At 40.1% G+C, this 15,620-nt stretch overlaps 1 protein-coding gene across 1 annotated transcript; it reads right to left on the bottom strand.

The window, feature by feature from the left end:
- Nucleotides 1–2,980: 2,980 nt before the first annotated feature.
- On the bottom strand, nt 2,981–15,154 carry LOC104502591 (putative glycerol kinase 5; the record flags this gene model as incomplete). Its single annotated transcript, XM_010147717.1, has 10 exons — nt 15,046–15,154; nt 11,940–12,015; nt 11,423–11,516; nt 10,362–10,493; nt 8,749–8,824; nt 8,055–8,116; nt 7,893–7,966; nt 7,512–7,572; nt 6,393–6,519; nt 2,981–3,085 (listed from the first exon to the last, which is right to left on the bottom strand). Coding segments are annotated over exons 2-10 (793 nt in total), but the record flags the coding sequence as incomplete, so codon positions are not given.
- Between the last annotated feature and the right edge of the window lie 466 nt (nt 15,155–15,620).

Genomic DNA, 15,620 nt, shown 5'->3' on the forward strand with positions numbered 1-15,620 from the left:
AGGTAAGAGAGGAAACTCTTTCCTGAATGAACCCAGCACAGTAGGTCCTAATATCACTGCTTTGACAGACACTAATTTTAGTCTCTGTCTAAAGGTCTCCTTTCACAACTCTATAGACATCCCTCTTTATCTTGCTCTTCACCCACATGAAATTGCTGTACTAACACCCATCTTCTGTAGTTTTAACTAATGATGCCCTTATGTGGCCACATAACATGCTTTTACAGAAGACAGGAGGTCTTCTATTGCTTTTTCTTGTCTAAAAAGTAAATTCTCCTATCAAAGATAGATTAGGTTAATCTAGTTCAAGTCATCTTTGAAAAATCCATCTTGGTTTCAATTTACCTTTGTAACCTTCATAAATTTGTTTGAGAGCTTTGGTTTTGTGCTGGTTTTGGGCAGGAAGGAGCTGCCCTCCTGCCCAGAACAGTCTGGCCCGCAGGGCAGTTCGGAAGGCACGAAAGTGGCCTGGAAGGGGTGGGTTTGTTTAGAGTTGTTGGGCTAGCAGATACCTGTGCTGATAGCTCCTTATGGAGGATCTTGGCAGGCTGTTAGCAGAGAAGCAGCTTCTTTTGCTTGTGGGGTGGGGGGTTGGAGGTTTTTTTCCTTCTGCTCTCGGGCTCTCAGGCTTACAGTGTTTTTTCTCCTTGTTTTTGGACTCGGGATTTTCTTTTCTCTCTGCTCCAATTTGGTTTGCTGTTTTTGACTCTGGCTGTGTCAGTCCACAGGTGATGAGATACTGTATCATATGTTCCAGTTTCTATTGTTTTAGTTACTTATAGTAGTAGCATTGTTAGTATCACTATAAGTTTCATTTATATTATTAAATAGTTCTTATCTCAACTTCCATGAGCTCTCCTTGGTTGTTTTTTTTTCCTCTGATCCTGAGATGAGTAACTGAGTGGTACTTAATTGCCAGATAAGGCTAAACCACGAGAGGATTCTACAGCGTCAGCATTAATAAGCCTACATAACATCTTTCATTTCTTTCTGTATTTGCTAGTACTGAACTATATATAGTACCTCTATCTCAGGACAGAAAATGAAAAAATTAGGAGAGATTGACTTCACCTTGAAATTTCACATACTACTTTTTCAAAATACTTAGAAGTGATCTGATCCCACTAAAAGAAGCACATTAAACTAATTTTGTCTTGCTGCAGAAATTCCTGTTTATCACAGAATGGTTTGGGTTGGAAGGGACCTTAAAGCCCATCCAGTTCCAACCTCCCTGCCATGGGCAGGGACACCTTCCACTAGACCAGGTTGCTCCAAGCCTCATCCAGCCTGGCCTTGGACACTTCCAGGGCTGGGGCATCCACAACATCTCTGGGCAACCTGTTCTGAGAAAAGTAAAAAAAAACCCAAAAAAAACCAAACCAAAAAAAAACCACCCTCACACATCTCTGCCCCCTAGAAAAGGGTAGTCTTTTCAAAAATCTCAGCATGAACCACTATTTCCAAACTTTTATCACTGTTGTATGTCTCATCTTCATCCATGCTGAGCCTCACCACCCTTACTGAGGCCATTAGCTTACCTTATGTTTTGACCTCATTCCACTATAGAGCAAAGTTTTACCCTTCTCTTTATTCGTAAAGCTGATAAAAGTTTCTGAATTCTACGTCTCTGCAATCATATTTCCATAAGGAAATAAAGGTCTTGCTTATCAGAGAGTTTATAGCAGCGTGCCTATTTTTGACCTCCTTGTAAAACTTCGCTGATTTTTGTCTGGGGTAACAACCGTATGTCATATCCATTTCACTACTGGCTAGCTAAAAATCCTTTGTATTATTGCTCTGCATATACCAATAATATCAATTTGAAGTATGGAGAAGTATCCATTTTAAATATGGAATTTGAAGTAGCCAGCTTACATATGTACCACTGACAGAAGTATCTGCAGCCATGAACTGTGTATTGAATTGTTTGCTCGAAAGACCAGTAGCTGTTATTCTCTAGGCTCAGTCAAATGCTAAAGACCTGTGGACCAACCTGAGCCATAATTAATCCTTAAGGACACGTACATGAACATGTACATGCACATATGCACCAGAAGCTGACAACTTCAAGAAATGTGGAATTTTTTGTAAGCTACACTTCAGGAAAACCTTTGCCAGATTACCCAAGTTTGAGACACTAACTCCTTTTCTGGCATCCTAGTAAAGGCGTACTAAATTTCTCAGTAACCCAAGTTAATAGTTTATTAGAACACTCAAAAAAGTTTTCCTATAAACAGTCAGTGGTTTTGAACATCAGCTACTATAGAGCCAGTATTCTTTTTAGTCTTCTATTAAACAGCAACGCACATGTTTTCATTATATAAGTCACAACCAAAAGGCACATTACTGCTACGTGAAGCAACATACACAACACTTTTACTTTTAAAAATAAAGTTCTTCACCTTACTTCATATAACTCAAACCTGTTATTAATTCTGAGCTGTACAGCTAGATATCTCTCAAAAGCATTACAGCAAGTGTTTGTGGGCTATAGGATTTACAATCATGCTACCTAGACCTAATCGACAGTCAATGTCTGTGCTGCTGCTCAGCTAAAAATTGAAGTCCAAATACCCTAAACCAGCACACATCTAACCTCAGATAGGCCTCCTTTACACCATACCTATTCAAGTCTGCATACCAGGTTTAAACAAAAAAGCATCAGGAAGTTTGTCGTGCTCAAGAGAAAGCAAGTGAGGAGTAAATGTTTCAGGAAAATAAAAGCCTCCGTATGTAGGAGGGTTTGAGAGGCAGAGTCTAATGAGGAGATGATTGTGCAAACCAAACTACCTGTAGCAAACACAGTCAGCAAACTAACTACTACTCTGCTAACGAGACTGCATTTTCCACTGTCCAAAACACATAGGCTAGTTTCTTCAATTATGGATAATAAAACCAAGCCACATTAACTATAACCCCATGAAACAGTTTCTTAAGCAGCAATATATTTTACCTTCTATGAAATTAAAGAACTACTTACTTATATCCTGAGCCCATTTTACAGCACTGCCAATGTCTGACATACAGCCTTCAGTTAAGTAAACAACTTCTTCCCCAATCTTCCAACCAATCAGTGGATACAGACCTTAATGATTTTCCATGAAGCAAAACAAAACACCTTGTTAAATTAAGTATTTAAAAAAAAAAATATACAAGCACCTCCCACAACAAACCTAACTAAAAAAAAAAATAAGAGTAGCTTTTATTCAATTCATTTGTAGAATTCAAGCTAAAAAAAGAGTCACTGATACAGGTTAAACATATTGTTTAAAAATTTAGTGATGGAATTACAAGAGAATCGAACAATAGATTGTTAAACCAAAATTAACTTGGAAAAAATAAAATCACTAGTCAATCACAAAAAAGTCCCTCTAAGCTAAAGAGAAGTGCTATCTGCACACACTTTTTTTAAAAAATGATAAGAGACTGTGTATACTTAAAAAATTATAAATTATTTCCTATTTGTTTTCAATCCATCTGATTTTTTTTGATGACTTCTAAAAAGTCAGAATTTGCTTCCTCAAAACATAGAACATGAAAGCTGGGCTTTCAGGTGGGAAGTACAAATACTAAAAGAGACACATACAAAAAGAAGGCAACACAAACTTAGAACGTAGATCCTATTCACAGCGATGAAGGTGATGTACTTTGTTACTCGTTTTTCAATATGCAATGCTTCCTCACACAGAAGGGGAAAAAGAAACAGGTTTCACAGTTTGCCCATCCTTGTCCCCAGCACAGACTACAGTCAGTTAACTACAGCATTTTACCTGTACATTTGCCTACTATAAACAACAAAACAAACACCCAAGCTCATGAAAAGTACCTGTGGCATACTTTGTCTGCAACTACAAAAGGTGAGCTCTTCCCTGGTTTACGTGACAGATCTGCAGGAAGTCTGGATTTCCCCTAAGTCATGTTGGCTTTGCAGTGACTCACAAAACCTCTCAATGACTTTGTGCTATTTGTTTTTGGTTTTTTTTCTCTTCAAAGACAGCAGAAATATACAGGGCAAACGCTGTCAGTTTATTTGAAAACACACTACAGCGAAGAGCTGTCTGCTTGATGGTACTATTGCGCTGGAAATAAACAGCCACTAGTAAGAATAAACCTGATAATTCCTTCTCCCCTTTGCCTTCTCCCCGCATATGTTGAAACCTTAACAAAGAGGAGACATATTACTTAAAACAGTCAGTGTGAGCCCAAAGACTTTCCTTGGTTGGTATCCGTATTAGTAAGAACACACACAAAATGTCCCAGAGTACTGCTTCTAGGGCTAAAGCAAAACCACTTTGTTATCTAGAATAAGTGTTCTCAGCACTGCTGCTGGACAAGTCACTTCATTCAGGTAACTCTGGAAGAAATGAAACATGCAGTGGCTACTGAAATAAAAACTTCCCCCAGCCCAAGTACCATGACTGTTGGAGTGAAGAGAGCACACAGACCTTACGGGAGCCTGCTCGGGTCTGAGATATTGGGTAATCCAACAAAGGTAAATGAGTCCCAGCAACTGTAGGACCAGAAAAGTATTCTCTCTGCTTTCTCAAGGTGACTTGGCTGACAGACAAGTGTCTCACAGAATCACCTCCAGTCTGCTTGCCAGCGTCCAAAGGAGTGGCTTGGCAGTGCTGGTGCTTGTGCGGGAGGCACCCTGGTGCTTACAAGGGAAAACAACCACAGCACCTATGTATATTAAAGTCTGTCTTTGTCTCTTGAAAGGAAAAAATGATGTACAACTCTCCAGATCATCAGTGCAGGTCTCCCTTACAGTCTTTACTTTCTACCAAAGGTGAAGCTGCGAAGAAGCAAGACCAAATGATTCACTGAGCCAAACATCTGGGAGAAGGACAGCTAATTAGGGACAGAGAAGTCCCCATCAGGTGGCTTTCCTGAAGATGCTCGCGCCAGTCTCCAGTCATGTAAGATAATCTACCTCCAGGAACAAAGAGATCGACATGACACTTGGTATGACCAGTTACTAAGAACTATCAGAGTGCCACAGAGATAGATTTTAATATATATTTTAATCTATAGATTTTCAATCTATACAACATGCTTCCATCACTGTGAGAAGTGCTGTTCTTGAAGGAACTTTTCTTGTTTTAAACTGTTATGTGTAGCAACTAAATGAAGACCAGAAACTAGAACAGCAGCTAATGACTAGCTTGTGCAAGGATGCTGTAGGGATTCATCTCGCAGTCTTAAATACAGATGTCAGCTTTAAAGATTGAACAGATTACATTTCATGTCCAGGGCACTGAGAAAGCTACGTACTGAACTTGTCCTAGTAACCATACCACATCACAGCCAAAGAACATAGGGAAAATAATTTTAAGGTAAATAACAGCCTAAAGGAGTAGAAGATTTACAGCACTGCCTTGAAGATTTCGACTCCTAACAGATAGCTAAATACTTTCTTAAAAAAAAAAAGAAAAAGAAACAGGAAAAAGGTTACAGCATGTTTTTGCTATTACATTTCTGCAGACTACATACATATGATTTCCTAAGTAAAAGTGCCACCATAATGACATCATTAATTAGCCTAAAATGCATTTGCATTCATAGGGAATTCAATGTCTATGCCACTGAGTTCTGACACATCTCGCAGATTTGCCAATGTCCTTCCAGACCTTAGCTGGTAAGAGTCTCCTTAGCATGCTGCTGTCCTCCTCCTCAGCCCCACCCCTCCCATTTTAAATTATAGGCTTCCCAAAATTAGTCACTCTTCAAAAATATGACTGACAAACAGAGAGACAAACAGAGCGAGACTGTGCAGGCAAATTTACTTCCGTGTCATCTGTTGCCTTCTTGACAAATAGCCATCTTTGACAAATTAACAGGCTTGACAGACCACAAATGGTCAGAATGACAGTTTTAAACACTAGACACACACTGTGGACCCCACTTCTAGTATGTTAAAAGAACACCGGTAATTGCTGATCCTGCCCTGCCACTTTAGGTACTTCAAAGCATAAGGGCTCAAGAGGAGGAACTTAGTGATCCACTGGAGCATTCTGATGTGAGAAGCCAGAAGACCGATCCCCTTTTTCTCCAATCCTATAAAGTATAATACTGCTATCAAGAGCAACAGGTGAAGGGAAAAAAAAAAAAAACCCACCCCAAAAAAAGGGGATGGAAGCAGGTAACAGACATCATTACAAGTGATGTTACTTAAATTCTCTTCTTGAGAAGCATATTTCAGGATAACCAAGATCTACATTTCTAATTAAAAAATTCCCCAGTCTTCTGTTCTGAAAAGACTTTCAAGCTGTTTTTCTGCAGCTAAAGACAGAAGAAAAAGCATGGCCCTGTTTTACCGCTTTTTGTACCCTCATCTTTAAGAGTTGTCAAATAACATGAAATTCTCTAAAACTAAGATTTCACTAATTTACCTCTCCGTGATGCAAAGAGACGCCCTCCAGTATTCACATCCCAGAAACCACCCGTTCCCATTGTCAGTTTAACATCTCCTGGGTGAAAGCAGCATTCTCCAAACATGGCAGACTGCTGATCAGCTACCTGTTGAACCAACACAAACAAGTTAGCTACCAACTACCAACCCACGATGCTGCTGGATTTTAAAAGTATCACTGCAAACACTTCAGAGTTCTGAAAGCAAATAACCATTCAGAAAGGAATTGAGCATGAAAAGCGAGCTCATAGAAATTCTCAAGTATTTGCAGGCGGTTCCAACAGTCAGATTTATCACTAGAGGCAAATTACACCAGGTTTGGACACAACATGAACATCTGCAGTACTGCTTGCAACACTGACAAACATGTTATGGAAACAAAAGAAATATTCTATGTTTTAGTATTTGACAAGGATATTTGACAAAGCATCTGCAAACCCAGGGAGCAAAACAGAGTAGTTTGCCTTGAATTCCTCTTCCCCCAAATAGAAGGTTGAGGTTTTGAGGACTCACCTTCCTACTTCTCTGCTACCCAACCTGGACCAAATTGTTCCATGCTCAATTTTGCAACAATCATGATGGTTCTTAAATGCATTTACTTATGTTTTTGCCTTGGTGAAACAGCAAACTCACAGATAAACTGAGGCTACAATTCTCTGAAAACAGCAGGAGAAATTCCTGTTACCTAGATGACAGTTTTTTTATTTAGCTAAACTCAAGTAGATTTTTCTGCAAGTCATCAGTTTACAAAAACAATGGATTTTTCTTATCCAAATTCTATCAACTGAGGCAAGAACACATTAGTCTCCACTTATTTTTAGTGGACTGTTAAGTCCTACCTTCAGCACTTAATCATTTCCTCATGCAACCTTAATGGACCTCAACCTCCAGTAATCCCTTCCTGCTCCTCTCTTCTCCTTTCCCTCTAATGTTGTAAATCGAGTTTTTGGAGAAAAATTCAATAACTAATTCTACTGTAGTGAAGTCATAGAGAAGAAATGGAGAATACTTACTAAGCAAGCAAGCATTATATCAAGGCTAGATAAAAAGAATATAGGTACAAATACACAGATTCAATTAAGAAAACATTCTCACTCACCACAGCCGTTATTGGAATAGGTACCCCAAATATTTCAGAGTCAGCTGATCCAAAGTTGAAACTTAAAACAAATGTTATGGAAAAACGTCACAAAACCTTTTTTTAAAAACAGAATCTAGACATCTAAGGCTTGGGTATGCAGCACATAAGAAAGGCAATGCTACCAATTTATCTTAAAGAAAGCATTAAAGTTATCACTTCAAGGAATACTGAGAGTAAAAATGAAGTTTTGGATGTAGTGTTAAAAAAGTATATCTGCATATAAAAAAATTTTTTTTGTATCTACATATTAATTGGCCTGTGCAGACTATGTAAGATTTCTCTAAAAGCAAATAATTTAACAGGTGTTATATGCTTGTAAGTGTACGCTTTCTTAGTTACCTTGTGTCTTTGACTGGAGGATAAATAGACATTGGAATGGAAAGTAAATTACACAAAGTGGGGTTCCAACATTTCTGAAATAATTTGGAAAAAGCAAAAATGTCAGCAATTCTCTCAGAAGCACAATAAATAGCAACAGTATTTTTTCGGAACAGCACCTACCGTAAAGGGTTCAAAAACACCTGTAGCACTGGCATTTGAGTAATCTGTAGCGTACACAGAACCTACCATAAAAAAAGAGCAGAGATTTTAGGTAATCAAATATTTAAGAGTCATTTTAAACATACGTTTTCTTTAAACATCTCAGTGGCTCCCATGTAATATAAACTGGCTATCAGCAAAGTCATTATGATACAACAAGCACACAGACTTTACCTGCCCTCACTATAATGTGTATACATTAATTACCTTATTTTACCCTCACGGAGCTGGCTAGAAGAGAGCGGGTACTTTGGACAACATGTACAACACTGACTGCATCACTGTCTACAGTAGTCTATCCAGCTGCTGAGGCGGTAGCCCTCAGGACAGAGACTCATAATTGCTCCACACTTGTGACACTTCTTTGTCCTCTTGCTGCCACAGGTACTTTTCTTCAATCAAGGCCAATTAGTCCTGGAAGTCCTCTTTAAATGCTTAAAAAGTTGACTACACCGAATAATTTCTGACTACCCTTCCAGGCAGGCCCAAAGAATAATAAATTCAGAAGTTATTTCTTTAAAATAGTAAATTCATCAATTATAAAAAAATACAAACTGTTAAAAAATATTTGAATTCTAGGACGTATCAATGACAGTCATGAACATCACTACTTAGATTCCAGTGTGTTTTATTAATAGTTAAGAGGAACATTCACCTTTAGTCAACCTATACAGTAACCACGTGTCAACTGTTCCAAAGCAGCAGTTATTTTTTTTGGCAGCTTCTTCAGCCTAGGAATAAATATACATAACAAAAAAAAAAGGTATTTGCAACTGGGTACAATAGAAAGGAACATATTTCCTGATTCTTTTTCTCTTTTTATTTGTGGTTGAGGATAACGTCCCCAGAAAATAAGTCTCTGCCAGCATTTCTTCTAAAAAGGGCAAGTCGACTATGTAAGTAACATGATCCGACAGTTCATGCTCCTAACAGAGAATAAGCACAGGTTTGTTTCCAGCTCCTGCTAAGGAAAGAAAAGCAATTAATCTCCTACTGTGGTGGCATCACAGCCTTAAGAAGGGAAACTTTATAGTCACAATTGTAGCAGTGGTGAATAAAGAAGAACTCCTGCATCTTCACTTAAATTAAACAAAACTAAAAAAAACCACCAAATGCAGAAATAGAAGAAATACGCATATTTCAAAGTATGTGCTTGAGAACAGTAAAGACAGAGCCACTATCTTCTGGTCTATGATGTCTGTAAAGAGTTGAAAATATTATTTAAAATGGGAAATTCAGGTTTCACCTAATTTCTACTAACTGATACTGTGTACAACTCCTGACCTTGGAGAAAGAACGTACGAAGTAATTCACTCAAAATATGACTGAATACATTGTTCTCTGTAAAGAGCAGCCATAAATTTTTGAGCTCCTTGATTTGATAGTAACATATTTTAAGTATCAATGCCCGACAGAATGTGGGAGAAGATTTCACACTGAAAACTCAGCAGCTGCATAACCTTCAATTCTATAATACTCCCAATTCACAGCACGTATCCCAACCAAAACAAGCCAGTAAAAAGTTGTACTTGACCATCTCAGTAGTTAGTTTTGTGACAGAAAATAGCAGACAAAACTCGAAAGATTTTGGGCTTTCTTTACATAGGGTAGAAAATGGATTATAAACATTTTCTTCAAAAAGAATTTGAAAATTAACAGGGAAAATAAGACGACTAAGGTTATAAATACAATAGGAAAAAACAAGGAAAATGGTAAGCAATATGGCAAAGAATACAGCAACAAATAGCTCAGTGCTCATTAGCCCGTTGTATTATTACAGCACAACTTATTTTATGTGTATTTTCCAATTTACACTAAAACAAAATGCAAAATAATCTGCAGTGTTTGACTGCTGGGTATGACATTACTTTTGAAACTGTAAACACTGGAATAATGCAGAGTGGAAAGGTAAGAGTGCCAGTGAAAATAATACAATTGTCATGCAAAACTGGAGTGCAAACAACTTTAAAACAAAGAACAATTACTAACTGTGTAATTATGTGAAGTAAGGTGACTTGATTATGTTACCTATGCATGAAGAAAACTTTTTACTACTACGCATTTGCAGAGTCAGAGGAAGAAGTTGTATAAACACGAGTAGGTATTTAGGTAGGCAGGCTTTGAACACTAACATAGATAGAAGTCTTTCAAACTGGTTCTTCTGAGGAAAAGAACAAAGACGACAAAACTGAAGAGGTTACAACCAACCCAAGTCACTAGCCACTATTACGGCACAAGAAAGCTATTATTTTCCCCGTTCCATCTTACCTCTTGTATGTTTTTAAAAACCCATGACAACTTCATAGAAGTTTGTTGTGTTGAAAAGGTAAGAAAACTTGGTGCCAAGTATCGATCATTCCCAGTCAAGAAATGAAGCACTGTAAAAATAACGTGGATTACCTGTTTCAAAAGAAAACAGTCACTTAATTTTTAATATCTTCCTTTAAAGGTTTCTGATCAATTATCTTTAAAGCATGACAACACAGATGAAAGCTGCTTATGTGAGATTAGATTCAGAAAGCTGAAATTCTGTTAGAGAATCCTTGCATAGGATTTCAAGAGACAGCTTTCCCACGACAAATACCACAGGAAAGAGCAGCTGCACTAAGCCAGTCTGTTTTACTGACTTCCGCTGGGGCGCTAATAGAGACTGCTCTGCATTAAAAAGACAAGTCACCTACGCGAGCGCAATGCACGATGTGGTCAGCTGCATTACGTACTGCTATTCCAGCCAAAGTTCTACAGTATACAGGCTCAATCATGTTTTACAGCATTAACCAAAATTTAAGCATTAGCCAAGTTTTCCTTCGCAAAAGTAATCAATGGCAAAACCAAGAATTTAACTTCCTATTCCCACTTACAGGAAAAGTAACTTCTTTTTTTTTCACTTAGAACAAATCTTTCTCTTCTAAAGGTACAAAGCACAAGCCATGAGCAGCATAAAATACACCTTCTATAGATAAGCTGAGCAAAGAGTGCATTTAAAAAAAACGACAAACAAAAACCCAAACCACTGCCAACAGCCAAAAATTACACTGCAGCAGTGTTAACATGCAACATTTTTACACAACAAACAGACTAAAAAGTAACAAAATGCGTGCTAGACCTAACCATACCTTTTCCCATAATTAATTACCTTCAGGCTATCAGTACCGCATTTTTTCTTGTACTATTGTGCATGCTAAACCTGCTCAGTTAAATGTTTTCAGGCCACAGCACGTCACATTAAGATGTTAACAGGACACTTGCAGTATTTATCACCCTTACTCTTCATAAAAACGACACAGTTCCAACACGTCCAAGCAGTAACTAGCTTAGCACAGTTTTACCTTCAGCAGAAGGGATTCATTCCAGGAATTCACCAGTTCAGCACTTCTTAAGTCTTGCCAACTTATGAAATTATGAAAAGGTTTCCCTGTCCTCCTGAAAAACAGTTTTTGAACATTCTCATCTAAAAACTACAGAACATGCAGTGCCCAAAAAATTCAACATCATTCACCCTTTCCTGTTAGGACACTAGGTCAATTCCTAAAGTAAGTGAATATCCTCCAGCTGGATTTCAGGGATTAGTAAGTAATATGCATGCAGACATTTTGTGCATGAGGCTTCTCATCAGAATTTAAATATATTTCTGTATTCACCTTTTCCAAAGTACTAAGAACCAAGCAAAAAGGACATACACTTACAAACGGTTCTAAACTGCTGTGAGGCGTGGCTGTGCAAACACGAGAGAACGTGAGTGACTGGCATTCATTGCTCTCAGGTCATGACTTGACTGAACTCAACACTCCTACAGCCTGCTTCTGTGAACACAAATTTGTTTCAAACCACACACAGCTGACATACTTGTGCCACGTAATGAAGGTTGCTCTCTGCGTTGAGATCCCAAGACCAGCAATTTGCCTCATGTGAAGGCCCGCAGCTACAAAACAGAAACAAACCACACTCAAAAAGCATTTATTTGAATAAACAAACAAAATTTTTCTAATATAACCATAAAACATATGGAATCCTCAGGAAACTAATAATATAAGAGAATATAAGTCTCTACAGACCAACCCACTAAGTGGCTAGAGCAGTGGCACATCAGAGAACTCTTAGTCAGACCAACTGATTGCAAACCGGGTGGATAAACCTATGTATTTTACAACAGCAGTTGTGACACATGGACCCTTTCCTCCTTCTGCCTGTTAATACTCTACTTGAACAATCCCGGAGTCAGGCAGGCAGGTTATATATGCCTATAGAATCAATTAAAATGTGTATTTTGCATGGATAAATGTGAATGAAAGCACAACCAGAAGGAGTAGGTACCTTTACAAACTTCCAGAAAGAAATTCCATAAAGAAACAAAACTAAATTGATTCTGTAGGCAGTAAAGAGATTAATGTCAGCATGCCGTGATTTTTTACATCGCCTCAATAATGACGTATCACTTTAAATGTTTTACTCCTTAAGCAGTCTTTCAAAATACCCAAGAACAAATCTGATAAATCACTGAATGCAACAAAGTATCCTTCAAGCACACCTCAAATTCAGAAGTATAAAAATGTACACTTGGGCGTACACCAATTTTGCTGTTAAACCTTACTTCCAAGTAACTGTTACAGAACGTCTTTTCTAATATATATAACTGTAAATAGTTAAATACGTCCACAGCTATTTTCAGAACAGCTCTGGTCAGCTTCCCAAGCACCTCCATGCACGCTTACAGAAGGAAAATTAAGTGAAAAAAAAAAAACATTAAGAAATCCCACTTAAGTGACAGACTACCTATTTTGTCTGAAGCAGGGTTCCTCTGAAGGGCCACGTGAACGCACCCCAGGTTAAGTACATCCTACTCACACATGCTCTTACGTTAACTTTCACGTGCAAAGCTACTCCTTTGCATCAGCACGCACTGCAGCCAGTCTGCGAGTGACAATTACAGAAGGGTTTCGTAGAGAAAGGGCATGTCTTGCTCTGCTGACCACCACACGTGCTTCTGCCCCTTCCCTTACGCTGGTCCTTGCAGTCCCCAGGCAGCAGCCCCCAGGCTCTCGACCAGTGAAAATGAAAGCAGTGCTTTCACAAGGCTACCTGCCCCAGCTGCCCGCACAAGCGCTGCTGGCAGCGGGAGCGTGTGGGAGGACCTGGGAGCTGTGATTTGAGAACAGTAGTATTTCTCAATAGTAGCTGGCTCTAAACTGAAGGCAGAGCCATACTGGTCCCGCCACAGTTCACTGTGGGCTAGGCTGGCATGTCTTACTCCTCCCCACCCCCACAAGCTGCACGCTCCCACCACTTTCCCTGTGACACTCCCTAGATCCCAATGTACCCCAAGCAGAGCTAACTTCCACTCCAGAGAAAAACAAACCAGAAGGCAAAGCACAGATACTTTTCAGCTAAGCTGGTAAGCAAAGCTGTCACCTGGGATGGCTGAACGAGTACCAGAGTGTGCGACAGGGGTGGGAAGCCAGAAGCAGTTTCCACCCCCAGGTAGTACTGAACTACAACAGCTCATCCACCTCTGCATGGCATCACGTTTTAGCTCCACAAGCCCTGTAATTTGAAGTGCTCCTATGCCTTCTTTCTGCTTCCAGGCAGTCATCCCTGCCCCTGGTCCCACATCCTCTCTTGCCAGGCCCAAGCACTCTTGAAGTTGGCATAAACAGCTGCACGGTGATTTGACTCAGGAAACTGCTCTGGACTTGAAACAGCCCTGTAAGGAGGGTGGGGACTGCTGCTTTTGAGAGCAGCGTGGGCTTACGCTCAACTACATTGCACAACCTCTCACGAGTGACTTGCCCACAGTAAGCACAGCTTGGCCACAAGGAAAGCTTCCCCTTGTAAACGAGCTGAAAAATCTTGCTTCCTGATTTGCCCCACAGAATGGGAGTGGAGGAAGCTAGTGAGGTCTTTAGGGGTTGAGGTGGCATTGCTGTTCCTGTGACACAACAGTCGTGGCTGCTAAGAAAACAGAACAAGAGCCCAAAACAATCATCTGCACCTTACACCGAGTAATGGTTACTTTCCCCATCCCCTAAGGCTGCCTTCCAAAGGAAGGGACCGAGAGCAGTTTTGCCTTGAGCCAGGCATGGGGGCAGAGCAACACTGAGACCAAACTACAAAGGGGGCTGAACAGGAGGACCTTTGGGCACCGAAAGAAAGAGTATGACACACACACACACGTGACAAGGAGGCTGGGGCACTGAGAAAGCGAGCTGGGGTGCAGCTGACAGGGCCACGGCATCAGCATGGCCATGCTGGGTGGCAGAATGCTGCAGCTGGCGTAACGGGAAAGCTGTGGGAGTTGTGGAGTAAGCGCACAGTTAGGGCAGAATCCAGAAAAGGGGGGAAAAAAACCCTTCAGAAGTTTCGCAGAAAAGGGAGCTGTGTGTGTGTTAGTGCACAGAGTACTACAACATTTTAGGCTAAAAGCTAAAGCACGAAGGGAGAACACCACCACCCAAGTCAGGTTTGCAGTCTGAATGGTGCAAGTGGGAACATCAGGTTGCCATTAAGCAAGCACAACTGCAGCATCCTACTTTCATTCTCTCACTGCTTACATCCACACACAAAGCGGCAGCAGAACGGAAGAGAATCGGAAGGGGAAACAAGCCTGCCCTCTGCTCCTACACAGAGGCATCTGGAGGAAGGCAGGCAGGCAGACACCAGGGAAGGGTACATACACAAAGAGCTGGAGCAACAAGGCGCTGTTACTGACATGTCCATCAAGGACACTCACTGCTTCTGGTTCTAATTCAATTCTAATGGGGCCCCACTGCAGAAAAAAAGTAATTGAAGTGTCCTATTTCACCTAACAACTGAACAGGCCTTAAAGAATACTGTGAACCTATGCTCAGTGATGGATTTTCAGTACTATTAAAAAATAATCTTATTATCTAATTAACCAACTTTGCTAATTTTGATGAATAATTAAATTAACCTCTCAAACTTTATAAGCCCTTACCTTCTACAGCATCTTTTATTACACCAACAAACTGACTCCACAGCACTTCAGGATCTAACTCAACCCAGCCAGGGTGAGGATAAAGCGACTCCACCTGTTTAGAAGAGACACACAGCATCGTTACAATCTCTAGTTCACAGAAAACAGCATTCTTCTAAATATGTGTGCAAATACATCTGGGTTTGCTTTTTTTTTTGTTCTTAATTTTCTGTATCTACTTGCAAGAGGAGCAACAAGAGTGTTTGCTGCTTTTAAAACATGGTTAAACGTGAGTGTGTGACCTCTGGGCCTCCTCCATCCAGAGGGACTAAAGCAGCCCACACCCCGGGGAACTGGGGAGCCTGTAAACTGGAAACCAAGTTTCTCAGAGACTTTTGGCTCTGCTGCCGACGCCTCTGCGCAGCTCGCGAGCAGCATGGCACAGCAGGCCAGCGGGCACTGGCCCAGTGGGCTTCCAGCGAGAGGGAGGGTCAGCTCACGCGGGCACATTCCCTTCCATCTCTGAAGGTCTGTCAGATTTCCTATGCTTTCCCTCACTCGACCTTTGTCACGAGCTGATGCAATGAAAGTTAATC

The sequence above is a fragment of the Eurypyga helias genome, unplaced genomic scaffold (assembly GCF_000690775.1).
Source record: "Eurypyga helias isolate BGI_N326 unplaced genomic scaffold, ASM69077v1 scaffold17172, whole genome shotgun sequence".
Classification (NCBI taxonomy): domain Eukaryota; kingdom Metazoa; phylum Chordata; class Aves; order Eurypygiformes; family Eurypygidae; genus Eurypyga; species Eurypyga helias.